We start from the raw sequence: 26565 nt of genomic DNA on the forward strand, positions 1-26565 counted from the left end.
GATATTTCCACATCTTCGGTTGCATCGTTTTCAGGAAAAGAACAACAAAAGGGTGGTGAAATGCATTCATTTGTATGAACAGGCAAGCAAAATGAGGTGAAAATGCTGGAAGAGAAGTGTTTTCAAAATAATATTCCATTCTATTATTTTCCTTTCAGCTCTTTGAAACTCTCTAACAATGCATGCTTCAGTTACTGGCTTCATTCGTTTTGGGCCCTTCTGTCGGAAAATGTTTTATCATCATAAATCGAATGACCCTCTAAATATAACTTGAACTGTGCAGGGTTAAGTTGTTTTTTTCATGTGTAACCAAACAGTTGAAAAGCAAGAAGTTATGGAAAAGTTTTTCCTTTCCAATCGTTTTCCACAAAATTCATGCAATACAAATAGGGCTTAAAGGGTTTTACAGCTTATAAGCAGGTCAGCGTGAGGGGCATATTTTGCCATGCAATCACACTGGTGGATCAGTGGGGGTATAATACAGATGATCCAAGTACCCTTTAGAGCCCGGCATAATTTTTTATTAGGCTTTCTTAAGTGCCATTTAGGCCCTGTTGGGATGGCAGGGAAATATTTCTTGCAGAAATTTTTTGTTTCAAGATTTAGAAGGAAATGATATCGTTATAAACTTATAATATTATACTTAGGCCTGTTCGTTTCAGATTGTGACAGCCGATGGTAAGGACCCCAACCGATTACTGGCCCAAAATTAATAATTAGGGCCTTAGGCTACTGATATTGGCATGACCATGGTTTTATGCTCAGACAAACTCAAGTTGATTTACATTTGTTTAACTAGCTGTCAAAGGCTATTAAAATCCCAAAAGCCTTAAGCATCCAATCAAAAGGTATAAAACAAGGTCAGTTCACCCTATTATCAAAATAAATAAGTAGCTGATACTTAGAGGGGTATCATTATAAACTGAAAGTCCCAGTATATAAAACTAGAACTATGACGGTTCAAATTACATTTTTCCATGTGTAATAAAACATTTCTGCAAGAATTTCTGGAAAAAGTTCTCATTTCCAAACATTTCCAAAAAAACAAAATTCCTGCAATCCAAGCAGGACCTTATTGCAAATATTGGCCTCATTTGTATGTGCCTCCTCTGTAGTGAAGAATCTATGTAGTATAGCATCCATGAAGAACCGAATAAAAGGCACATAGATATGGATATAATACAGATCTTCTAAACAACAAGACTGCTGACTCTGAACTAGCTGAATTGTGATCTTGGCAGAACCTACTACTGATTTGGGAAGGGATAATCCTACCCAAAGGAGGAGGAGGAGGAGAGGGGATGGGGAAGACTACTGGTCCTCAATCTCTGTATATATGCTATTATGAATATATATGTCAATTTTCAGAAAAATAATCCTACCCAAAAGGGGTTACTACACATCAAAAGTGTCTGTGACGATACCCAGTTTAATTCTTAATTTAACTCTTAGAAAAGCGATTACGAATATAAAACAATCAAATATGTATCTTCTACTGATGTTCCAAGGCCTTGCAGTCCAAATATAAAGAATTTGTTTAGACAAAAATTCAAGAAACCACAAAATACATGTCGTCTACAACTCAGTCTGGAATTATCTGTGTACATAGGATGCTACAACGAGAAGCACATTTTACACCATCTCACTACACAAAACAAATAAAAATTGATCCAAAGCTGCAGATATTAATCCAGAATATGCAGTCCTTGAATTAAGTGAAGATGTGGATGCGAAACAGACCTGCACTGCTGGAGAGAGTGTTAAAAAAACGATCGAGTCTCTCAGAGAACTTTTATTTTGACAGGGTAAAGAATAGCACTATATAAAGATCAGAAAACGAAAGTTACAGAGAGGACAGGGATTCCCCAAATACGACTACTCTATTTTTCACACCCCCTTTGACTAAAATATCAGACAATTGCTGGTTACAAGTCAAGAAGTCCCCAATTTCGTTGATACGGCCCCCAAAGAATCACCATAACCACATGCCAAAAGATAGAATCACCATTAACACATGCCAAAAGATTGGATGAATCACCATCCCCTACTAACAAGAGTCCAACATGATGAAGCACATATAATCTTTAGCCCCATAAGAACAGTACAAACCTAGGCCTCGTTTGAGTTGCACACATACTCAGCCTAAGGAGTGGCCAAAAAAAGCAATTGGAACCACTAACCTTCTCATAGACGACTCTACATAGGTTCGGGAACTCAATACATGAACTCTGACCTGACCACACAGCCTCCCAAAAGCTTGCCCTATCTCCCTTCCCCACCCTAAGCCTAGTAGAAGGAACTGCTCCCTAACATTACAAACAGCCACGCTCATTTCCAATGCTCCCCATACTTCTCCTACATCCACAGCAACATCCCTAACTCAACTCAACTCAACTCAACAAAGCCTTTGTCCCAAGCTAGTTGGGGTCGGCTAAATGAATCCTTTAGAAAAAGAAAAAGAAAAAAATTCATGAAGAAGGTAAAAGGGATCATTTTCTGGTTCCAGTTGGGTTCTTCTACATGGATCATTTTCTTCCATTCTATCCTATCCAAGGTTATGTTCCTAGCTATCAAGTCTTTTCTCACTGTTTCTACCCATGTTATTTTCGGTCTACCCCTACCTCTTTTTACTCCTTCAATTTGGCACGAGTCACCTCTTCTCACCGGCGCATCCAAAGGCCTACGTTGGATATGTCCAAACCATCTTAAGCGGTGCTCTCTCATCTTCTCCTCGATTGGAGCCACCCCACCTTTTTACGAATGTCTTCATTTTTAATTCTATCTAACCTTATGTGGCCGCACATCCATCTAAGCATTCGCATCTCCGCTACACTCACCTTATGCACATGCTGCTTTTTGGTAGCCAAACATTCTGAGCCATACAGCATGGCTGGCCTCACAGCTGTCTTATAAAACTTTCCCTTCAACTTGGTAGGGATTTTACGGTCGCACAGAACTCCTGAGGCAAGCTTCCACTTCAACCAACCTGCTCTTATTCTATGAGCGATTATTCCTTAGACAAATGTTGCCTGCTCTAATGCCGTCTTTTGATTTGGGACGACACACGATTTACCATTTCACTATGAATGTCATCTTGTCCCCTCCTCCTTTCCTTCCCAAAGGAAATCCTTCTGGAATTTTTTGATCCAATAAGCAGATGCCTTCGAAATCTTAGAGAGAGACAAATTGTACACGTAGAGGTTCGTAAAGGCATCCTTGCTTAAGGTTATCCATCCCCCAAATGAAAGGTAAGACCTATTCAAATGACCACCAACTTGCAAACGACTTTGCTAGGGATCCCAATGCCGAGGGATAAACCGAGATTGTAAATAGGAAGCTTTTTAACACTACACCTAAAAGACGCTGCGAGTTCCCTAGCTCTCACTATCTTCCACATTAATTCCTGCGATGAAGCTTTTTGAAGCATTCACATTTAACCCTGATACCACATCAAACCACCAAACAGCACCTCTCGCATTGTGAATGCACATAGGAAGCGTCAAAGAAAATCAAGGTATAATCTGCAAACTGGAGGTGACAAATAGTTGGACTGTTCCGACCCATATGGAATCCTTCGAAGAGGCCCGCCTTGACCGATCTTAGGAGGAGTCGACTCAAAGCTTCCCCTACTAAGATAAGAAGGAATAGGGAAAGAGGGTCCCATTGTCATAGACCCCTTGAACTCTTGAGGAGCCTAGTAACTTTCCCATTAATAATGACGAAAAAATGCGGCGAGGTGTTGCATCCCATGATCCACATCCTCCATCTATGCCCAAATCCCATCCTCCCCAATAAATAGTGAAAGAAATCTCTTTTTCACCATGTCATACACTTACTCCATATTGACTTTACAAATGAACCCTGGGTACCGTCTCTTTTCCTAGAGCCAAGAAATTCATTAGCAATTAAGATTCCTTCTAGAATTTGCTTCCTCTCCCCAAAGGCCCCTTGGTTTTGAGAGGCCACCTCCCCTATGATCTTGAAAATTCTAGTTACCAAGACTTTTGCAATAATTTTATAAAGGCTACCCTCCAAGCTAATGGGTTGATAGTGCTTAATCTCCCCCCATCCCTCTTTTTTTAGAATAAAAGATATAAAGATGGCACCATAGTAGCCAGAGTGGGAAGCGAGTGCGAGAAGCATTGCGGGAAGTGGAAGCCGAAAGCGAGGATCTGAAAAGGAGAAAATGTGGGAAGCAAAAACCTCCAAGTAAAGAGGAAATGTGTTTGAAACGTCATCGAAAGCCAACATAATGCTCGTAATAAGCCTCATTTGGAAGCAGAGAAGACGCATCTAGAAAAGGATAGGTTATAGTAGGTTAAGAAGAATGGGTTAATGTAGGTTATAGGTTAGAAAATATCCATTTCGGATGAGCAAAGCCAATAGAATGAATCAAAAGAGTTCGGCACCATGAACTTTGTACCGCGCACATCACTTAGATGGGCCTCAAAAAGTCACGTAGGAGGGAGCGAAGAAAGAGAAAGTGAAGAAATAGAATACATCCACCTACATCAATCAACCAACCCACTCGATTAATTCCAGGGAAGCGATCTCTTTCTTTTACGAATGGGACCCAAGTAATGAGCCAACTTGATGGAGTAAAAAGAGGGAGGCGCAGACCGAAAACAAATTGGGTAGAAACAATGAGGAAAGACATGATAGCAAGGAACATAACGAATAACATGACCTTGGATAGGATAGAATGGAAGAAAATAATCCACGTAGAAGAACCCAACTAGAGCCATAATTAGAGCCGGATAGATTCCTTCTTCGTGACATTTTTCTAAAGGATTCATTTAGCCGACCCCAACTAGTTTGGGACAAAGGCTTTGTTGAGTTGAGTTGAGTTGAGGTTACAAGTAATGAAGAGAACTTCGCGGCAGATTAGAATTACATGTTTTAAGGATTTAAACTTCTTGCACATTTTGTTCATGTAGATTTAATGTAAACTTTTTGGGAAAAAAAGCCTACATAAGTTTTATTAGAAACTTACAATAAGTTTTTAATTTTTAAATACACTGTTTTTTAAATACACTCCTTTGGACTTATCAAAAGAATAAATTATTTTTTTGAGAAAAAATAATCACCCAATTAAGAAGTGTCCTAATAAGTAATAATTAAGAGGAAACATGTGGGAAGTGTGCTTCCCCTGTGTTTGGGAAGCCAAAAGAATTTAGCTTCCGAAGCTCGCTTCCCATCCAACTAGGAAGCTTTCGATAACTATGGGTAGCACCATGGTTTCAAATTTCGGTTTCGGAATGCGTTTCGGTCCTCACTGAAACCGAAATTTCAAAATTTCGGCCACGAAAGCTATAAAACTAATATTTTATCTCATCCTAAAATTTCGGCACGAGATAAAATAATGTTAAAAATCCAGATTTTTTGGGATTTTCGGACCGAAATTTTGATCTCAGTTGAAATTTTGAAAGGTTTCGGGTTTACCCGATTTTAGTTTCGTTCTCCACCGATTTTGGTCGAAATTTAAAACCATGGGTAGCACTACATTCCTTGCCAATCACCCCTTTCTTATAAAAGTCTTTGAACATCCTCCTCAAGTCACATATGATTATTTCCCACTTCGCTTGAAAGAAAAAGGAGAGAAACCATCAAGGGCCAAGAGCATTATCCCTATTCATATCAAAAGTAGCATTTCTTATTTCCTCCTCAAACGGACTTTCAAGCTGCTCAACACTCTGCAAATATACCATTCAAAAAAAAAAAAAAAAACTCTGCTAATATCCTATCAAAATTTAGAGCCTTAATGAATCATTCAAAACAAAACAATTTAGAGCCTTAATGATAGCTCTACAGATTTCCCAAAAGTATTCATATAATAATCGACAATGGCTTCAGCAATCTCCTTTCTCACCTCCACAAAAATCTTGTGCAAGAATAACGCATTCTTATCACTCACTTTGAGCCACAAAACTTCGGATTTCTGTCTTCAACCAATTTCTTCCCATCCAACAACCTTCGCATACTCCAAAAGGGCCACTCTTCTTCCCCATTCTTCACAAGAGGATTCTTTCTTCTCCACTCAGTCCCTACAATAGGTTGACCCTCTTTGATTTTGTCTCATCCTTTGATCTCTTTCAATAGTCCATCTTTCTTGAGGACGACATTCACATAAACATTGGATTTCCACTCCTTGATCTTTCACTTTAAGACCTTAAGCTTCCATGCTAACTACATCTCCTAACTTCATCCTCAATCTTTGTCCACCATGAGTCCAGATGTCTCACTAAAGTGGGAACCTCCAGCCAAAGGTTTTCAAATCTGAATGTGTCGGGCCACATCATCTCCCCATTAGTTTCCAAGATGATAGGAGAGTGGTTGAAGACAGTCCTCAAAGAGTGGCATGCTAGGTTCATCAGACAGTGTGCCAAAAATGGGAGGTGGCATCTTATAATTAGATTACACCTGCTGTTTGCTCATAGTTCACTATTACTTTTGCACAATCGATAAGCTAGCATGTTCTCATCTTTTGAAAGAAAGATGTACAGTTGTGTTATTCTCATCAACTTATCTCAACATGATTCATGGTCTAATTAGACTACATATCGCTTCCAGAATACAGGGATAGCAAAAAGTAAAATCTGGGGATAAGAAAAACAGCCCATTCGAGGTACAGTTCAAAATGGAGTATAGATTTATGCTAAATCCCCAGTACGAAAACATCAACAGTGCCATCAGCTTGGGCTTCTGTTGCCATTATAAAAACAACCTTTTCCATGCTCTTTGTTTCACTATTCCAACCTAGATACACAGACTTGTTTGCTAGGCCAGGATACAACCAGCACTTAATAAGCGGCGGTGATTCTCCATTCGTTAGGTAGGAGCTCCACTCTTCTTTTTACCTAAGCTATCACCCCGATCCCCTCTTTTCTCACTGCAACATTGAAAATATAATAAGATCAAACTGTTCTGCATTTGATGGCCTTCTAGCTTATTAGATTAGCTCATACCATCCCTCAAAAGCCACAAATGTGACAGTCAAAAGAGAATAAAATGTTGCTGCCCCCAATTCCTAAAGATAAGGTTATGGAGTTTAAAGTTACAACTCTCCAAACACGCACACAGATGAAGCTACATGTTCTCACTATGAACCTACTATTTACAACTTCCCACACATGCATTTAGAACATACCCATAGTAGCATGTACTAACTAATTGTTGCTCCAAAAAGAGATTTTACGTGAACTTCATTGGAGAATAATAGTCATTAGTTACCATTCAAAAAAATAAAAATAAAAAAATAATAGTCATTAGTTATTTGTTTTCTTTTTCTTCCATTTAAAAAGTATTATTCTTTTTACTATCTGGCACACAACCTTCACATTTCCGGCAGGATCTTTGTTGTCAAGTATATGTTTGTGTGTGTATGCACCCAAAAAAAAAAAAAAACTAAAATAGTAAATGAAATATCTCCTCCACTCTTCTCATTATGGGGTAATATCAGTGATACTCTCCATGTAAGGAGTACCCTTGGAAGACCCTCGTGAATTCCCACTCTTAAGAGTGGTATCTTTGACTAGACAAATTAACCCTATAAATTAAAAAACAGTTCTCTCTCTCTCTCTCTCTCTCTCTCTCTCTCTCTCTCTCTCTCTCTCTCTCTCTCTCTCTCTCTCATCACATCCACCATAATATTAAGCTGATGAAGGAAGCTGCAGAGAGATTGCCTACACTAGACCCTCTCAACCCCCAAGAACTATATCATCATATTTAATAGTATTGTCTGATGAAACTGCAACTTGGCGTTTTCAGGCTGACAAGTGCATTTCTCAATTTTGATTGTCCAAAACTCCAAACGGAAGTGTTGATGAGGGGACCATCTTTGACCCCTTCAATCTTTTTTGTGTCAGTATAAAATTTCGGTCATTATCAAAAGGTGGCAATATCACTATTGAACCTCATTTTTGTGGGTGTGATTATCAAGTGTGATTAGGTCCCATCAAGCCATGCAGAAGCAGGACTATTGATTTAGATTTAGTAAGTTCAAAGAGTCTTTGGACACTTGTCTTGATCCTATTGGTAGATATTAGGAGTCTAGATTGCCTGTAGGAGTCCTTGTAGAGGGTTATTTAAAATAAGAGTCTTATTGCCAGTAGAAATCATATGGTTATCCTGAAAAAGAATCAATTGAAGTGGAGGGTCTCTTCAAACAACGACAGCCATCAAAGACCTTAATTACATAGATAACTGCTCCTCCCTTGGCTGTTTTCACCATATGGTGGCCAGCCAACTTGTTGAACTGTTGTCTACTGTACTTACTAATGGCCTTACAACTCTAGACCCTCCATTAGTAAGCTAGGAAGACCTATGAGACGACCCTTCATGGAACCAAATATGGAGAAACTGGATATGGTGCTGTATACTGCTCGTTTCTCACTTCTAGGTAAAGGCTAGTGGTCTAGATTTAGTAAGCTGAAGGATCTTCGGACATAATATAAAAAGAAAGATCTTCAAACATTTGCCTTTTCTATTTGTAGGTACTGGGAGATTAGATTGCTTGTAAAGGGTTATTTAGAATAAGAGTCTTATTGCAAATAGGAGTTTTATTTTTATGGTTATGAAACTAGGACTAGGAGTCCTTTTTTCAATTTCCATAGCCTATAAATATGAAAGGCCTGTTGAACTTTAAAAAGGGAAGTGATATTTACGCCCCTTTAGATTACTAGGGACACCCAGCGCCAGTGTATCACTGACTAAAGGGGGGCTAATGTACTTGACGTCAGAAGAATCCAAGGGGTTTGATTGCCACGTACATTGGCACGGGGTGCCCCTGGTGATCAAAAGGGGCGTAAACATCACTTCCCTTTAAAAAATGTAATTTGAATGAAAATTGCATTTTTATTTATGTGCTTGGGTGTGATACTCTTACCGACGTGTGATGCTTCAAATCCTATGGGTCAACTCCTATGTTGTGATGCCAAATAGAACCCTGTTGTCCCTTTTTCCTTTCTTTATTCTATCCTTTTCTCTCTTTCCCATATTTCTTTTCTTTCCTCTCCTCTATTCTTCCAAGCCTTTGTCCATTGATCCCTTCTCTTTTTGACTCCCCAACCCTGCGCCCATCAAGAATTACTATTACTTAAAGCCTGCAATCCACAGCTAGTACCTAAATGGCTAAATCCCAACCAAAAAGTGTACCCTACTGTAGTAAAGACTGTTATAGATTTAGCCTAGATCTGTTTCAGATTTTTATTCAATATCTGTTACAGAATTTTAATTATAGACTTGTCCGTCTTCTAAATCTTTTACTCAAAAGCTATAATCTGATCCAGATCCACCCTAGTCTGTCACAGCTTTTTCCTTTAAAGGTTTACCCCAGTACTGCGAAACACTGCTACCAGAATTTATTTCAGATCTATTCCAGATCTGTCATACAATTCTATTACAGATTATGGACAGACTTTTGTTACAGATTTACAGAACTGTTAGAAACCTGTAAATTCTGATAGTCTTGAATAATTACAGATCCAAGAATCCTTCAAGAACAAACACCTAAGCCTAATTAACCCCAACCTCTAGATATCAAACCTGCAGAAACCTGTGCCCTTCCAATCCACTTTCTAGGACTGTTTTACCTGTGAGTTCTTTTACAAATTCCAGATAGCTTCACTAAAACCCATAAGATACCTTTTCTGTTACCCTAAGATTCGTACAAAATTTTTGCCATCAATTGTTACATGATATCTTCACTCAAACCTCTAAACAGTCCACTTTATAACTTGTAACAGTCCTGTACCTCCATATCCTAAACCAGAAACCCCTACCCAAGCATTCAACTAATTCAAATGATCAAGACTCACTAGCTTGAACTCTCAATGGAAAAGCCCACCCAATTCAATCTAAAAAATGACGACAATGGAACTTTGATGTTAAAGAGAAATCAATCTCAATACATCCATCATGATTTATGAAAACAAAAGTCAAGCCATACTCACTCACTTCATTCATATACGATCAAAAAGTTAAGTTTTCGACAAGATAAAAGACATCAACTAAAATCAAAACATCAAATCACAAATTACAGCATAAGTTGTATCATCTTTATAGGTACTAATGCAAACCAACTGCAATTCACATCAATTATTCAGTGTTATAAAGTAAACCAAAATTGAGCAATTTACCCAAAAGAAACATAAAGAGAAGAATCGCATAAACAACAAAGCACAAGATTAACTAATTAAGTGAAAGAACCAGCGCAACACTTACTAGAATTCATCATAAAGGTTTCAATACTATTTAATAACTTGAAATAAAAAGACATCATAGGTAACGTACTCTAAGACGACATAGCTAAAGAGAGGGTTCAACAGCAAAAAAAAATCCTTAGACAAAACGGATATGTAAACAATCCTCTCCAACAGAAAGCAAAATCCCCAAAAAGTTAGAAAGATGCGATAATCTACCAACCATTACCTCATTAAAACTTAAATATCTGACTGCTCAAGAGCATCAAAAGTTAAATCAATCTGATCTTTAATTAAAGCAATGCGCCGCTTGTATAGATTCATCTCCATCAATTCGAGTTCCTTCCAGCGCTCCTCCAGCCCCTTTGCCTTCGAAGGCTCAATCAAATTAAACCCTTTCTTTAAGATCCTCTCATCATAAGCTAAAAGATTCAAATTCCTACTGACATGGGAGTAGAGTGATTCAATTTGTGCTTTTCTATTCACGACCTCGGGATTCCGATTCTCCAGAAATGCAAGAACTTTCGCTGGAGTTGCGGCCTTCACCGTTGTCTTTCGACTTCTCGAACCACTAGCCTTCGCCTTTACTTGTACTAAATCACCCCCATTCACTCCACTAGCCTTCGCATTTACTGGTACTGAATCACCCCCATTCGCTTCCACCCCAATGTCATCATCCTCACCATCCATATTACCACCCCATATCTTCTTTGAGAGATCATAGGCCGTTTTCTCATGGGGCTTAGCGAAATCGGGTTCTTTTCCTTTGGTTGCTCTCTTCAAATTGGTCTGATACTTCTTCTTCAGCCGCGTAATCTTATCACTCAATTGGGTTGTGCTGACTTCAACATGTAGAGAATCCTTAACAAAACTGTGAAAACCTTCCTTGTCAGAAGTAGGGTTAGACCCTTTCTTGGTGTATTCAGCCATGCCCTTCAAAATCGCAATTTCGTCCTCCTCACTCCACAATCTAGCAAATCCCTGCTGCTTCTTAGCGGGCTCATCTGCACTCGCATTGGACCCCACCTTTCGTCTCCTCTTTGAATCCTTCACGTCCTTTCCAGGCTCATCCGGGCGCTTCTGCGGGCTCGGTGTTGCGGCGGGCTTTGATGGAGCAGGCTTCTTGGGCTTTTCGTCCAGGGGCTTGGAGTTAATGGGCTTTACATCGGGGACGGGCTTTTTTGGAGAAGGGTCGGGATCGGACTCAGAGGAGTCCGAATCGGATTTGGGTTGCGTTTTGGGTTGGGAGGGTTTAATGTTGAAACGGTGGGCATCGTCCTCGTCATCGGAGGACTCTTCGTCTTCATCGTCGTTATCAGAGGGGTTGGGGCGGGGGGATTTGGGGGTTGAATCATGTTGAGGGGTGGGTTTGGGCTTTTTGAGGGAGGGTTTTTCTTGGGGCTGAGGGGAAGGAGGAGAAGAGCTGGTTTCATCTTCTTCTTCTTCGGAACCAGATTCTGATGAAGAGGAAGGAGGGGGGTTTGGGGCTACGGCGGGGCGTTTTGGGGCCATTTTGTTGCAGAGAAAAGGGAAGGAGAGAAGAGAGAGATGAAGAAGGAAAAGGGACACTACTGATGCTTATATTTTTAGGGTTTTTAGGGTTTGACAAGTTTGATTGTGGCGTTAGGGTCTATAATGAAAAGGGTAGGAAATGATTTCGGCTTTACATTATTTTGATTTTGATAATGCCACTCTTTACGATCTTGCAAAATGACAGTGAATAATTGGGAAAAAGTAAAACTTTTGTCTCTATAAAATCGAAATGTAAAAGACTAAGTTAATCTAAAACTTTATAAAAAGAAAATTAGCTATGTGGCTGCACTCAGGTCTGTTTGGATGCCCTTAGTTATGTCAAAGGATATGAAAATAGATACCCATTTCTCAACTATCCTTTTTCCTCCTAATTTGAGAGGAAAACTCGAATAGTGAAGAAAAAGGCTTGTATTTGGAAAATCTACAGCCCATGAGACAGTCACTGTCAAGTGAATAGTAATTGCCAACCAAACAAAAGGGGGATAGATAAATTTGCCATGTGGATTTCTGACATCAGCACTCTTTTATCTGCATCAATTCCAACCCGGTAAAAACTCGACTTCCTTTTGTATCGGCATCACTTCCAACCCGGTAATCTCTCTCTTTGTAAGATAAAATAATGGGATTTGCTAGCGTTCATCGCAGAAGGGATTTCAGCAGCCATGTCATGAATGAAGACAAAATCTGCTGAAAAGTGAGGCTATGTGAGCCTGAAGGCATTTCACGGATGGTCTGTTGCATCTGACAGCAGCCACCTCATGAATGAAGACAAACTCTACTGAAAAGTGAGCCTCTGTGAGCCTATGTGGCTGTTGTAAGATGCAACATCTGTGAAATGCCTTAGGCAATGGACGCTAGCAAATCTATAAAATAATATATGAATAACATAATTCTTGAGATTGTTGGAAATTTTATGTACTTTTGAAAAGTCAAAATTACAATAAAAATTTTAAAAGTCAGTTTGCGCTTATCAATTTGACGAAAATCCCTTTGTAAGAAGAAGGAAGATCTACTAAGCATATCACACGGTCACTCCCCTTAAGAATCGTATCCGCTCTTACGATGCAATTGGGATATGCGAATCAAGCTTTAGGATAAAATAGTCATAACCGTCTCCAATTGACAAGCACTCGCTTACCACTTTGAATCACCTTAGAACTATGCTCATAACGGAACAGAGGAGGAAGATAGAGCAAAACAGAAGGAGCGAGCGATTTTATTTTTGTAAAACTAGTGGATTTGAAAACGGAACAGCTGTCCGCTAGAGGACGGAGACTCCGTGTATTATATAGAACACTCAACTACTCAAGGGATAAACAAAGAAAGAAAAAGATATCAATAAAAAAGATCGTCTTAATCTAATGTAGTTGCCTAATCTAATCCAAGTACTCATTCTAACCTAATCAAATCAAATCATAGAAGATATGATGCTAATGTTAGAAAATGTAAAATTTGACCATTGGATTTGGTGTAGATCTCACCGTTGGATCATCTTAGTGGAGGATTAGGCAATTAGAAATTAGGCTAGAATAGAATGTTCCATTCACATCTCTTTCCATAGTTATCAATATTTGATTAAATGTTTATCATGTATGTGCTCTATGTAAGTACGCATTTAGATAAAATTGTAATCATTCAAGATTAGTGGATATCCAAAATTCTATGATTTGATTTGATTCCGACCCACTCGCAAATTTGCTGGTACATGTTGACATTTGAGTGACCCAGCAAAATTGACCCACGGGTCATCCAAATCCACCAAAACAAGTGTTGGGTCGAGTGAACCCGCGGGTACCTGCAATTCGTTTTTTCTTCTTTTTCTTCTTTGGTTTGAGTGGCTAGAATAGTGGAATTAAATTGAATACACTCCCAATTTTTCAAAATGGACGGTAAAGCCCATAGGATAATCCAAACCGTCCATTTGATGGGCCACAACGTAAATAGGATGTGCCCAAAAAATCATAGCCATAGGATGATTCTAACCCTCCGATCTTAAGAGGGACTCACATTATGCAAATTTCTATAGATCAGATGGTTGGGATCATCCTATGTATATGATTATTGGGGCACAACCTATTTACGTTGTGGCCCATCAAATGGACGGTTTAGATCATCCTATGGTGTGGGTTGTACCGTCCATTTTGAAAATTAGGAGGTTTATTCATAAATAGAAGGGTTGAATGTATAACCGCCCAAAAATGTACTCCTTAGCAAAAATTTGCGGGTTACCAGCGGTTGACCCAACCCACCTGAAGTTGGTGCGGGTCACCTAAGTGCTGACTCGTAGGGATGCGGGTCATTTTTTACGCAACACGTTTAACCCGCACCCGTATGACCCGCAGGTAACCCAACCCAACCCAACCCAACCCGCCGGTTTGCCAGGTCTAATTTTTGGGCTAGAGGATATCCAAATCAAGGCCTGTGAAATACACGTTTCATATTATTTAAAGGTGGGACCCAGAAGATGTATGGTTGTGATTACAAATTCCACGCCTGTATCCCATCTATTACATGTTTTCTCACCAACGTATGCCAAACTAATTACCAGGAGATGCCACGTGTCTCACTGAACACGTCAGCACAGGCTTCCAAATGCACGCCACATGTACAAAACATCAGCAACGTTCCTTCCACGTGTAATTTATAGCCGTTAGCCAGAATATTGCTGTCCGTTATCCGTTGCTTTCTTTATTTTTTATCCATTTTCCTCCAAATATGGCGGTTAGTCCTCTATACCGCTAGATTTGGCGGTTGTGAGAGAAATCAGAATTCTCTCTCTCTCTCTCTCTCTCTCTCTCTCTCTCTCTCTCTCCAAAGCAAATGCTGAGATTTCCTCCCTCTGTTTCTTAATTTTGTTTGAAAAAACCCGTTAAACCGTAATCCCTTCTCTATTTCTCTCCCAAATTTCCAAATCCGCATGGATTTTGCACCCAAAGGCTCAAGCCCTTCCCTGAATTTTCACCCCATTTGTGTCTCCATCCTGGGTTTCAGTTTGGGTTTTCTTTTATCCAGCGAAACCAATATCGGTTACGTCTAGAGGAAAGAGGAGGTGGCTTAGATATGGGAAAGAGTGAGTGCTCTTCTTTTTCTTCTTCTTTGGGATTTTGGGTTTTCTTTGAATTGTGTGAATTTGTATTTTGTAGGTAAGAAGCAGCGACAGGTGGAGATCGAGGGGGAGGACGAGGCGTGGAGTACGGTTTCGACTGCAGGGTCTTATGAGCCCTCTTTAGCCAGTGAAGGTGCTGAGGATTTCACTGCCTCTGAAGACCTCGAAGCTTATTTGGATTTGCTCTATCAGAAGAGGTATTTTTTTTATATATATATATATATATTTTTTTTTTCTATCTGTGCTTGGAGAATGCGGACAGTTTTATTGCAATTTGATATTTGATAGCGAATTAGTAGAATTACATTCCCTACTATTTTTCTCAAAAAAAGGGAACCAAACAGACCATAGGGTTTTTAGTACACCGCCATGGCCTTACAGATTGATAATTGAAATTAGCTCAAAATTCATACTTAGGAAGACTGAAAAGATTCTTAAACCACACTTTTCTAAGCATCGATAACCCGAGTGCTCTGTTGATTTATCTATGTGAAAACAGAAGCTATAGGTTAATTTCATGAACAATGGTCCTTTGGGGTGTTTATAAAACAATCATCAAGGCAAAGTTTCTGATAGACATTCAAGTTGTGACTAGCTATTTATCTCGGGGATGCGTCACTATTAAGCATTGGTACAAAATCTGCTCTTTTTCAAAGAACCCAATTGCTAGTCCGGACAAAATTAAATAAAAGGAACTGCTATCCTCCAGTAGCTATGTAATCTGTGTCGGGTTGAGGTAATCTTGTGATTTTGAAGTTCAACGACTAATCCAATATTGCTAACTCTGATGGCTAACTCTAATGCTACCTCAAAGCTTTCTGTCCTGTATTCTGCTTATATTTGGTCATGGAGTTCTTTCCCCTAATGTGACCTCATTGACTTCTTTCTGGTATTCTGGTTGTATTTGGTCACGTGTTATTTATTTCTCTTACCTTTGATTATTTATTTTTCTCATTTTCTTTTCTGTAAAAAATGCATTCTTACCCAGACAAAAAATACAGATCTGAGATTACAGGGGTTTGCTCGAGTTCGTTTCCATGTTCACAATTTAGTTCTGTATGCACTCATGAATTTCATATACATGAGCATTGGCACCATTTGATATAGAAGCTTCTTGAGTTCTACTACTCAAAATACCCGTATTGTAATTAGGTCGTCAAGCCGAGAACAAGGACTAAGTAGCTTGACAAAGGCATTCACATTCAAGGTGCAACTTGATTTTGCAACAAACAAGTAAGACCATCTCTGACTCTCTGTTTAGAATTTTACTTGTTAATCTTGATAGTTATGATGCCAACCATTTTTGGATCTTTGTTCAAAAGTTTCCATGTTAATCTTGACATTTATGCTGCCGTTCTGCTGATTAATTACACTTGCATTATGTTCCAATGCAGGGGTGAGACTATTCTTCACCAATGTGTATCTATTATCAAGAGGGGATCTGGTCCTGAAATTTCTTTAGCTGCCCGCACCTTGGGTAAGGAAAAATAAATGCATTTCATTTTGCTACTATGTTATTGCAGTTAATTAAGCAATAGGAGTCTTTTGCAGGTTTGCTTGCTTTGACTGTTGGAGAGTGTGAAATGGCAAATATTATTTTCAATGACTCGATTCCTCATTTCTGTCGCATTGCTAAGCAGAATTTGAATGCTTCTTGTCGCATCTCGGTATGGCATGTTACATTTGTTTATTCTCTAATATTCTGTTACAATTGTAAGTTTTTTAAACACAAGCGTTCCTCCAATTAGTTTCCTAATTTTTCTGTTGTTGCGGTCCAAGTATCCTATATGTTAATGTTCCAACTCATTTAGCATCCAAGTGACAGACATTTAGGTACTTCCAAGTTGTATTTAAGTTCTACTTTTCAGGCACTGAAGTCTCTTGCAATTTTGACATTTGTTGTTGGAAGTGGTGAAGATACTGCTCGTATGCTGAATGTACTATGGGAAATCAGTTCATATAATATGGTCAAGGGCACAGACAAGGTAATCATAATTATCGGTGATTTCTTCCTTAAAAAAAAATTTGTGATGATATTTTTGTTTTATGTACTATTATTTTCTCAGTCTCTTGTGTGGTAATCTTTACAGGTTCTTGGAATTACTGAACCAACTCCGGAAATCAGGGCAGCTGCCTTAACTTCGTGGGCATTTCTTTTAACTACAGTAAATTGTTCTTGGTTTGATTTCAGTCACTTAGAAGAGTGAGTAGAAATGAATGCCTATATAGTTTTCGTATTTTGAGTATTGATGAAACTTCACTGCAGTGTGGCTTGTTGTTTGATTCAATCCCTTCTTGTGTTGGATTCAGAGCATTTCCTGCTTTGCTACAGCTTCTAAAAATGAAGGATCGCTCTGTTCGGTTAGCTGCTGGGGAAGGAATATTTGTAATTTTTGAGTGTATAGGGTTAAACGCTTCTCACTTTCGTGATAACAAATCCGCCTTAGCCACCTCAGATAGCAGCTTCATTCGCAGAAGTGATTGGGAAGATGTCACCAGACAGATAAAGGATTTGTCTGCTGAAGCTGGTGGGAAGGGCATTTCCAAGAAAGAACTTGGTTCTCAACGCAAATTTTTCTATGATATCTTGGCATTTATAGAGGTTGTTCATTATATAAAGTTACTTTCTTATTGTGATTTGGACAATACTATCATCATCATATAAAACATCAATTTGTTTCGGATTTGTACTCCAAAGTCTTGGGGCCTCTTTGAATACCACTAAAAATCATTTGCTTATAATCTTATATAGGAATGGTTTTGTGGTTAAATACCATTATCTGTAAATAAGTAAAATGGTTTCAGAAACCATATAGTTAATCGCTTCGAAGGAGGCCCTGGTGTCCCATCTGCAAAAAAGATTAAAGTAGAATGATCTTACTTGTAGAAGGGACCACTTTTGGTGGCATCCAAAGAGACCCTTGGCCCTTTGAGTTTTGATTTATAACATTTCTTCTTGTACAGAGTTGTGATTTATGACATTTCTTCTTGTACAGGATGGTGTTCGACCGGACATTTCATTAAATTTGGGTTCCGATTGTTTGAGGATTTCCACATGGGCACAATCAATTCAGGTACATTCTTTTCATGATGCAGGATACTGGTTTTCCCTTGGTCATTTTTATTATCATTTAAAACTAATACAAAACCGGTATGAAATTTCCTAGGTGAACATATTTAGGAGTTTTCTTGGTGGTGGATTCCAGGCACACATGCTGGCAAGTTCCCAATCTCCTCTGAATTTGATTCTTCGTTTCTCGTATAACGAAAATTATAAAAGCAGAAAGTTCATTTCCATCGTAATGACTTGCAGGGCAACTCCTTCCTCCATGATGTTTTTGATTTTGAACCGAAACATCCAAAAAAACAATCATTTTCATCTAAAGAAAAGGTATTGCCTTGCCCTTTAGCATCTGTACTTGTGTTATTTTTTTAAAAATATTTTTGTTTTCTTCATTGCAGAGGATGTTTCTTTCACCAAATTCAGTTCTAAGTAAAGCTAGGACACAGGAGCTAAACAAGCGGAGATCAAACACGCTGGTAATTTACTGTTCTTTAAGTGGCTGAATCGTTTGAATTTATTAAGATGGAAACAGAGGAAGGACTCATCAACAAAGCCAAGGGAATGTGACCCGTACAAGGAAGTATCATTAAAATCTAGAGCAAGATGATGTGCTTGTGTGATTAATAGTTTGATTGTGTTCATACTTTGCTTGATGGGTCTGTCTTCTTATTCCTGCTTTATTTGAACAGGTTGGAAATTATGGGCACTTTGGCATTCATGTGGATGATGAGTAGCTCTTTGGTGGGTTCGTTTTATGACTCTTGCTTCTAGTTTGTTTTGTGTAGGGAGTTGGGTTTTGCAGATTGTATTTAGGTGTTGGATTATGTAGCTTGAGTTATAGCTGCATTGTTGATTGGTAGTCTATATGACTATGTATGTTACAGAAAGAAAATTCTTGTTAAACTACTGTAAAGCTTGAGAAGTGGAAAAAGAAGATTTTGAGAGGAGTTCTTAGATAATTACTTGTTGTAATTGTTATTACCGTCTCCAAGAAGTTGCTGCATCCAATAAAAAGTATAAAGTAACAGAGGGGAGTGCATCTATCAAATATATAGCAGTTTCCTGGGGTCTCAATATTTCAATCTTGCCAATTTCGCTATCCGCTTCTTGAAATGCCTTCTGCGATGGTCCCTAGCAAATCCCATTTTTAAGTAGGTTTTTTTAATGGAAGATTGGCAGATCTCCCAACATGCTAGAATTTAATATCTCCCACCACATCGACATTTTCTGCTCCCTCTTTTGCCAAATGATCTGCTGCCTCATTAGTGGATCTCTTCATGTGCACAAACTCGGGATGGATGACCACACAAATATCCCTTACTTCTGTAATGATATTTGCCAATTCCCATGGGTCCAGTGGTGCTTTATCATGCGCCCATGTCAACACATTTGATGAGCAAGTGACAATGATCTCTTCTTCAAGATTCAAATGTACTGCTGTCATATTTTCTGCCTCACCCTCCTGAAACCCCATGTCATAATTTCCTTCTCCATTGCTTCTGAGACTAGACTAGCTATTGATCACCTTACTCTGTTGTTTGAGTAGTGGATAGTAGTTCACACAGGAAGTCTTTTGGGAGGCTTTCTTTCTGTCATAATCCTCAGTAGAATGTTGTTCCAATGTTCCTCAGTATCATCCATTCTTTTATGTAGGGAATCAGTTCACAAGCCAACAAGAAATTGCTTCTTTATATGAGATGATTAAGATGGTTGAAAGAGCTTGTGATTGTAAGTGTTAACAAAAAAGTTTATGCGTCTCCCTGATAATGCAACCAATGGAAAGTGCTCTATAAATTTTCAAAAAAAATAAAATAACAATGGAAAGTGCTTTATCGCTAGCACAGAGGGAAGTGATGTTGGTTTAGACTAATTGAAAACCAACTAATGCCGATGGTTACCCTGAAATGTCCATGCATTTCACTTTAACCAGGATGAAACTCTGGAAAAGAGATATTCTCTCTGCTTCTCCACTCCTCCATGAATTCTACAGGAATCTGTCCAATGCTTTTGCTTAAAGGGTCTGCCCCACCTCTATAAGAAGCACAAACAGCAGGATTTCTTTGACAATATTCCTGATGTCATGCCAGAAAGTGCTAGAAGTTCGATTGGAAGATCCAACACCGCAGAAATGTTGTGTATAATTGAGGGATGATGTGCTTGATTCTTTCATTTCAAAGGGAGGCAACACTGTACATAGGGTTTTCGGTGAGGGAGCATTGTTCAGCCTATTGTTGTTTGGGAAATTCTTCGACCCCTCTGATGCCAATCTTCTATGGGACTTTGAGTCGAAGATTCTGCTGCTGGGACACCAGGGCTCCACTGGACGTAGAATCAATTGGTTCACAACAGATACTGAACATGTACTCAGACGAGAAGTACCAGGTAACTGTAACTTTTAACAGTTATTCTCTCCTTATCTTTTTGCTTGGTGTTCCCTGAGACTTACCCATGCTTCAAAAACTCCAAAATTTAGCCTTGTTTAGATTTTGAATCTAGTAAGGCCACGTATGGATACCAACAAGATTTAGATTTGAATTTAGTTGATATTTTGAACTAGATCAGATGCTTAGATTTCCAAATAAGCTACAACAGTGCAAAAAATTCTGATTTTCAAATCTGTTCTGCGAGACATTATTTGGAAATCAATATTTGTGGCAACTTCCTTCACCATCGCTACTCCTCGATGTTGCTCCGGCAGCAGCGAGACATCTCTCTCTCTCTCTCTTAAAACATGATCATGAAGATGATTGATGTGTTTTGTATCCAAAACTCAAATCCAAATCAAAATACAAATGCATGAGGTATCCAAACGGGCCCTAAGTGATTTCATGTTGCACCCAGAGATGGACAGATGCCATGGCTGAAGGCAGGGGTTAAAGATACTGTTAACTAACCCCCAACACTGCCCCTTTATCTCTATATTTAGGAAGGAAGATCAAAATAGATGTTTCACGAGCTTATCCTTAAATTCCTAGTCAGTCAACTGCTCAAGGGAAGCCATGTATATGACCTCCAGATCTCCTTCGGAAAACTTGAAGGTTTGGAACACTAATGACATGGGCTGATCCCAACTTACCCACCAAAAAGTAACAAAACAAAAAAAATAAAAGGTCAGTGCTACGAGGAGAGAACAATTCAATGTCCAGGATCAGAAGAGTTAAGCATGTCCATTGTGTGTAGGTTAAATTTTCCATTTAGAAAGATGTTGTAGAACATTTCTTGACAATAAGATTTGACCCTGAAGCAGCTTTAGCGCAAATATATGTGGACAATGGGAAGTGGAGATCAGTGGGCAATGATAATCTCATACAAAAGACTGGAGAACTGGGCTATGGTGGGAACATGGATATGTCAGGTAGCTTGAGCTGCGAGAAAAATTCCGCGGAATGAAACTGAATCCAATAATACCACGGAAAAGGCAGTGGAGACCAAAGAATCTAAATTCGTATGAGTGATAACAAAACATAGATGTCTTAGAATAAATTCATTTTGAAAAAGGAATCAATGACTCCATTAGCAGTTCACTATTGCAGTATTGAAAAGACAAATACGTAAATTTCAAATACGAATCTGCACAACCTTCAATGAAAAGAATTCTCAGTTTTTTTGTCAATACTGGATAAATACAAAGGACATTTTAGATTATATTATTCCAAAGGCTACACTACAAGCTTCTCTGCACAGAAATGGATGGTCAAAAAGGTCCTCTGGGTCTATGTTTTGCCATGATAATAATAACCTATATTTGCAGTCACCAGTAATCACCACAAGAACAAGTCCCGTGTATGAAATGGTGAAATCGGCTCCCATCCCTCACAACGATTTCCCGCCTGGTAACCATTGCTATTAACTTCATCACAGTATGGCAATCGCTACAAATCCTATGGCCTTGCACCACTTGCAACGATGTTGAATCAGATGTACTGATGAGCCCAAAAGCAACTGCGAGCTTCTCACTATGATAAGACGACATCCGTTCTTCCTGTTCTCCTACATCTGGAAGCAAAGACTTCCCATTATGAATATAACCTAGTTTTGTTATGTCCTTCATAAGTTCATCTAACTTTCTATATATCTCTTTGTGTTGAGCATGCGATTTATCTCCAAAATGGAACCCATGAGGCTGTTTCTTGATTTCAATCCAACTACACGCGGGAAGCAATCTCAATCCCTTTCTTTTCAAGGTCTCTGTGATTTTAGCGGCTTCATCCGGCCTTCCAGAACTGTTATATATATTTAAAAGCACAAGATAATTACTTAACTTTTCAGGTCTCATTCCAAAAAGATTTTCCGCAGCAAATTTTCCAAGCTCTAAATTGGTGTGAATCCTGCAAGCAGTTAGCAAGGCGGCCCACATGTTCTCTGTGGGCCTAAATGGAACATCTCTTATCAAAGCAAAAGCTTCATCTAAAAGCCCTTCTCGGCCCAACAATTCAATCATACACGCATAGTGCATCGGCCGAGGCTTTATCTTGTGATCTCGACTCATCGACTCAAAAATCTCCCATCCTTTATCCGATAAGCCTGAGTAACTACAAGCAGATAAAACAGCAAGAAATGTCACATGGTTTGGTGCCATTCCCTCACTAAGCATCCGTTCAAACATTTTTATGGCCTGATTTCCCCGGCCATGGTTTCCATAGCCAGCAATCATAGCATTCCAAGAAATGACGTTTTTCCGTGGCATCTTATCAAAAACATGTTGGGCATCTTCAACCCTACCCCATTTGCTATAGAAATCCACCAATGCTGTGTTAGCTACTATGTCTAATCCAAACCCATGACGGACCAGACCCGCATGTGCCTGCTTAGCATGTTCTAGGGAAGCTAATCGAGCACAAATGCTAATAAATATTGAATAAGTAAAGTGATCCATCTTCACACTGGAATTTTGCATTTCGTAATACAAATCCAGAGCTTCCTCACTATAGCCGAGAAGTGCATACCCGGCTATGATTGAATTCCATCCAACAACAGTCTTCTCAGGCATCTCATCAAAGACACCTCGAGCATCTTCTATGCTCCCACACTTACTGTACATGTCAATCAATGCACAAGATACAAAAATGTTTCTATCTATTCCCATCTTCAATACACAAGAATGCAATTGTCTACCAGCAAACAATAGTCCCAAACCAGCACAAGCCCGAATGACGGTAGCAAATGTGCGGGACCCAGCATCAGATAACTCCTGCCACATCAGCAAGAACAACTGAAATGCCTCCTTGTAATTGCCCAAATCAACAAGTCCACCAATGATGGTGTTCCAAGAAACTGAATTTCTTTCAGGCATTTCATCAAACAAGCGGCGAGCATCTATCATCATCCCACATTTCACATGCATTAACAAAACTCTGTTCCTAATATACTGATCAGGTACAAACCCACTTTCAATCATGTAATTAAATACCCTTTTGACCCCCCTAATCGATCTCAACCCAATACAAGCATCCACAAGCGAATCATAGGTGCTAGTACCTACAACATACTCCTCTCCACATTCTATAATTTCAAACAACTCAAGGGCGTCTTGATATCTTTTGAAGAAAACCAATTTCTCAATTTGATTACAGAGATCTGAAGTGGGTTTTCTGATCTGGGTTTCTCGTGAATCAGTTTCTAAACCAGAACTTTGAAGAATTTGCTGGGGTTTTGGCCTGGGTTTTGGTTGCAACCCTTGTTCAAGTGAAGAACACTTAATATGAGATAAGACTTTACATCTGTTTAAAGAAAAATCAGACCCAGAAAAAACGGTGACCTTTCTGTGGAAGAGGGTGTTATGATCAACAAGACAGGAGGAAATTTTACGGATGGTCTGGGTTTGATCTGTAGGCATACTATCAAAGCGTGAAACCATAATTTTTTCCATGGAAAATTAAAGAAGGGGAAGAGAAAAATGTACCTATTTTCCGAACAGAGGAGGTTGAATTTTTCCCCTTCGTGTTGAGATTTTCAGAACCAAGAGATCCCCAATTTGATAACGAGGTTTCAGGTCGGCCATTTTGGCAGTTGGGTAGTTCAACAAATGGGGCCGTTTTTAAAATCTTGGCCGGGCGGATTGTACAACTCATCTCTTTTTTTTTTTAACATTGTTTGGCAAGATATGCATATGCTAAATGCTAATATGATTGTTAGGGTTCATCCGAAAATCATTTCAATAGGATGATCCCAACCCTCTGACATGTAGAGGGACTGCATGTTATGGCAACCTCTATAGATTGGAGGGTTAGGATCATCGTATGGAGATGATCTATGAGATACAACCAATTTACGTTATGGCCCAACAAATGGGCGGTTTGGATCATCCTATAAGGGGGCCCATTGTAATTTTTGAAAAATAGAGGACTCTACCCGCGCAGATCATATAAAACCTCTGTAGACTAAAAGGGGTGTCTGCTTAACTGTTGGAATTAAATCTTAGCCTTAGTTAGCCCTGGCAAAGAGCAATGGTCAAGATCGTGTCTTTTAAATATTTGAGCCACTTCCCATCAGGGGCCATTCATGAATGACACCTCTTTTAAGTTCTCTTATTTGTGTCATGACCATCAATGCAAGAGTCAAATGAACCCCAAAAACAAACCCAGAAACTGAGATTAATTTGCATTTTGCCAGGAAATGGTTAATAGAAAGAGGAAATTGGACAATTGCAGAGAGAGATAGAGGAGGAGGAAGAGAGAAGTAGGGAGAGGAGGAAGAGGGGCAGGGGCTGAGGGGTTCCTGCCATTTTTGGAAGAAACCTGCAGATAACCAGAGTTTCAAACAGTAACTGCCCTTGTGGATTTAAATCCAATAATCAGCTTTGGACTCGTTTCGAAAAATCCAAAACAAACTGGGCCTTAATTTACACTCTGGATTAAAAGATCATATATTCATGCCTAGTAATAGTATAGTTGCCGATCCATGATTGCAATTTTCACACGTTAAAAATGAAACAAAATTCCAAACCCGGCATCATCTTAGCCACCAAAATGTTACTGACCAAACTAGGCGGCAACTTATTTAAACTTACCGGCATAACTATCTATTACATAGTAGCAGTAACGAAGATACTGTTAACGTTATAAGAGAAAATGAAATCGTTTAAATCCATAGTGACATTGGGCTTTCGGATTTACGGCCACCATGAAGACAGATTGTGCTCCAAGGAAAAGAGCCCATTATACCAGAACTAAGCCCACACAACCCAGTGTGTCCACAATTTTTGGATTAGATCCAACCATGACAAAAATAGTAGTCTCAACATGATTCAATAGACCGAACCATGACCAAAATTACAAGTATACTATGGGCCATAGAGTGAGGAAATGATCTCACTCGATAAAATTTAGTTACCCTCCCTAAGCTTCAACCCAAATAGACTAGTGACAAGGTGAATGCACAAACTCAAGGACTGGTACTCAACAAGGCATGAAAGCTGCGGGCAACTACTAGTATTTAACAGCAGGTTATGATTTGCGAGGTTGTGCACTTGAACTCAGTCCCTGAACCAATTAAGCTGTGTTGCCTCACCTGATCCACCATTATTTCTCATTACATTCAAACTTGTTTCTGTGATCTTTCCGTTTTCTAATATTGCTGTAAGCTAAAGAACACCTTGAAACACAATCACGTCATTGTCAGCTAAAAGAACAAATCAGTCTTTTAATTATGGATTTCTTGTACAAAACAGTAATCCATAACTTGATTAGTATTTCCATGAACTACAGAACTGTTGCAAAGTTTATGTATGCTTGCCTAATATAACTGAAAATTGCACTGTGTTATTTTTGCTAATCTTGGCACAGAATAGTTTCTAAGCAGTTCAACCAAAAGGCATTGCTTTGGCATTCAGTTTAAGTATAGTGCAGAATAGAAATGCGGGGTTTTAGGAAAATTTAAGATATAAATACCATTTAACCTTTGGAAAATGGTTAGTTATGTTGAGATATTTGGATAAAGAGGAATGCTCGATTCACAGGCGCCCTTGAAAAATAAGGGGCAGAAGGCGCCACCATTGGTCAAATACCATTAAAGATGGCACAGAAAATTGCAATCATAGCTGCCTTTAATGGTTTTTGACCAATTGGGGCGCCTTTTGCCCCTTATTTTGCAAGGGCGCCTGTGAATCTAGCATTCCTATTGGATAAATAAATAGAAGTGACGTCTGAACCCAAGAATACAGAAACAGAAAGAAGATTGAAGACTCATGCTGTCTCTCGTTTTCTCTCCACTGGGATCCCTTTCAACAATGTTTCAGCCATTTCAAATACCACAAATAAAATATTGAAAATCCCTCAAGATAACTGCATGATGACGTAAGGAAGAGGAGGACTGTTTCAAAAAACGGATGCGGGTCATAACGCGGTCAAAGAAAATCATAGTCAACTTGGTTGATGTGGCTGAGTACTCTGTTGACGCAGTCATAACTTGGGAGAGACAAAGGAGTCTTGATTGACTTTATTGGGTAAAACACAGACTTGGACAAAGACGCGGCCAATGTAAAAGGGTATCGACTGGGGGGAGTTTACGATGACGTGGGGGAGTTTTGAAACTGTGAGGAGGACAATGCTTTTAAAGCAAACCCAACCAACCCCCAACCCTCCAGACACCCTCGAAAGCTGCTAAGATGCTGCACTAGACTTTGTCAAAGCAAGCTATGAATTCAGTAAAGAAAACAGTGGACA

The 26565-nt window shown here is 39.1% G+C and overlaps 3 protein-coding genes and 1 pseudogene across 6 annotated transcripts; 2 read left to right on the forward strand and 2 right to left on the reverse strand.

Moving 5' to 3' along the window:
* Window positions 1-1496: 1496 nt before the first annotated feature.
* On the reverse strand, window positions 1497-11821 carry LOC143883989 (STOREKEEPER protein-like). Of its 4 annotated transcripts, XR_013252624.1 has the most exons (3): window positions 10429-11821; window positions 8885-9068; window positions 1497-1740 (listed from the first exon to the last, which is right to left on the reverse strand). XR_013252624.1 is itself a non-coding variant. In XM_077387332.1 (2 exons), exon 1 carries the CDS (start codon window positions 11709-11711, stop codon window positions 10440-10442), a length of 1272 nt encoding a protein of 423 aa, XP_077243447.1. In that variant the 5' UTR covers window positions 11712-11821; the 3' UTR covers window positions 1497-1740; window positions 10429-10439. The 4 variants fall into 4 exon arrangements, 3 of the variants coding, with proteins under 3 accessions (XP_077243447.1, XP_077243446.1, XP_077243449.1); XM_077387332.1 differs by lacking the exon at window positions 8885-9068; XM_077387331.1 differs by lacking the exon at window positions 8885-9068 and having other exon boundaries at window positions 1497-1745.
* Window positions 11822-14451: 2630 nt separating this feature from the next.
* On the forward strand, window positions 14452-18861 carry LOC143882569 (uncharacterized). Its single transcript, XM_077386042.1, has 13 exons — window positions 14452-14802; window positions 14876-15035; window positions 15991-16071; window positions 16233-16315; window positions 16390-16505; window positions 16707-16823; window positions 16929-17041; window positions 17149-17440; window positions 17835-17912; window positions 18006-18056; window positions 18152-18229; window positions 18301-18378; window positions 18592-18861. Exons 1-13 carry the CDS (start codon window positions 14793-14795, stop codon window positions 18634-18636), a joined length of 1302 nt encoding a protein of 433 aa, XP_077242157.1. The 5' UTR covers window positions 14452-14792; the 3' UTR covers window positions 18637-18861.
* Window positions 18862-19719: 858 nt separating this feature from the next.
* On the forward strand, window positions 19720-21357 carry LOC143882458 (21.7 kDa class VI heat shock protein pseudogene; annotated as a pseudogene).
* Window positions 21358-21373: 16 nt separating this feature from the next.
* EMB3141 (Pentatricopeptide repeat (PPR-like) superfamily protein) lies at window positions 21374-24006 on the reverse strand. Its single transcript, XM_077386043.1, has one exon. It carries the CDS (start codon window positions 23769-23771, stop codon window positions 21654-21656), a length of 2118 nt encoding a protein of 705 aa, XP_077242158.1. The 5' UTR covers window positions 23772-24006; the 3' UTR covers window positions 21374-21653.
* Between the last annotated feature and the right edge of the window lie 2559 nt (window positions 24007-26565).

The sequence above is a fragment of the Tasmannia lanceolata genome, unplaced genomic scaffold (assembly GCF_043159265.1).
Source record: "Tasmannia lanceolata isolate RefF3 unplaced genomic scaffold, GAP_Taslan_0.1 ptg000008l, whole genome shotgun sequence".
NCBI classification, from domain to species: Eukaryota; Viridiplantae; Streptophyta; class Magnoliopsida; order Canellales; family Winteraceae; genus Tasmannia; species Tasmannia lanceolata.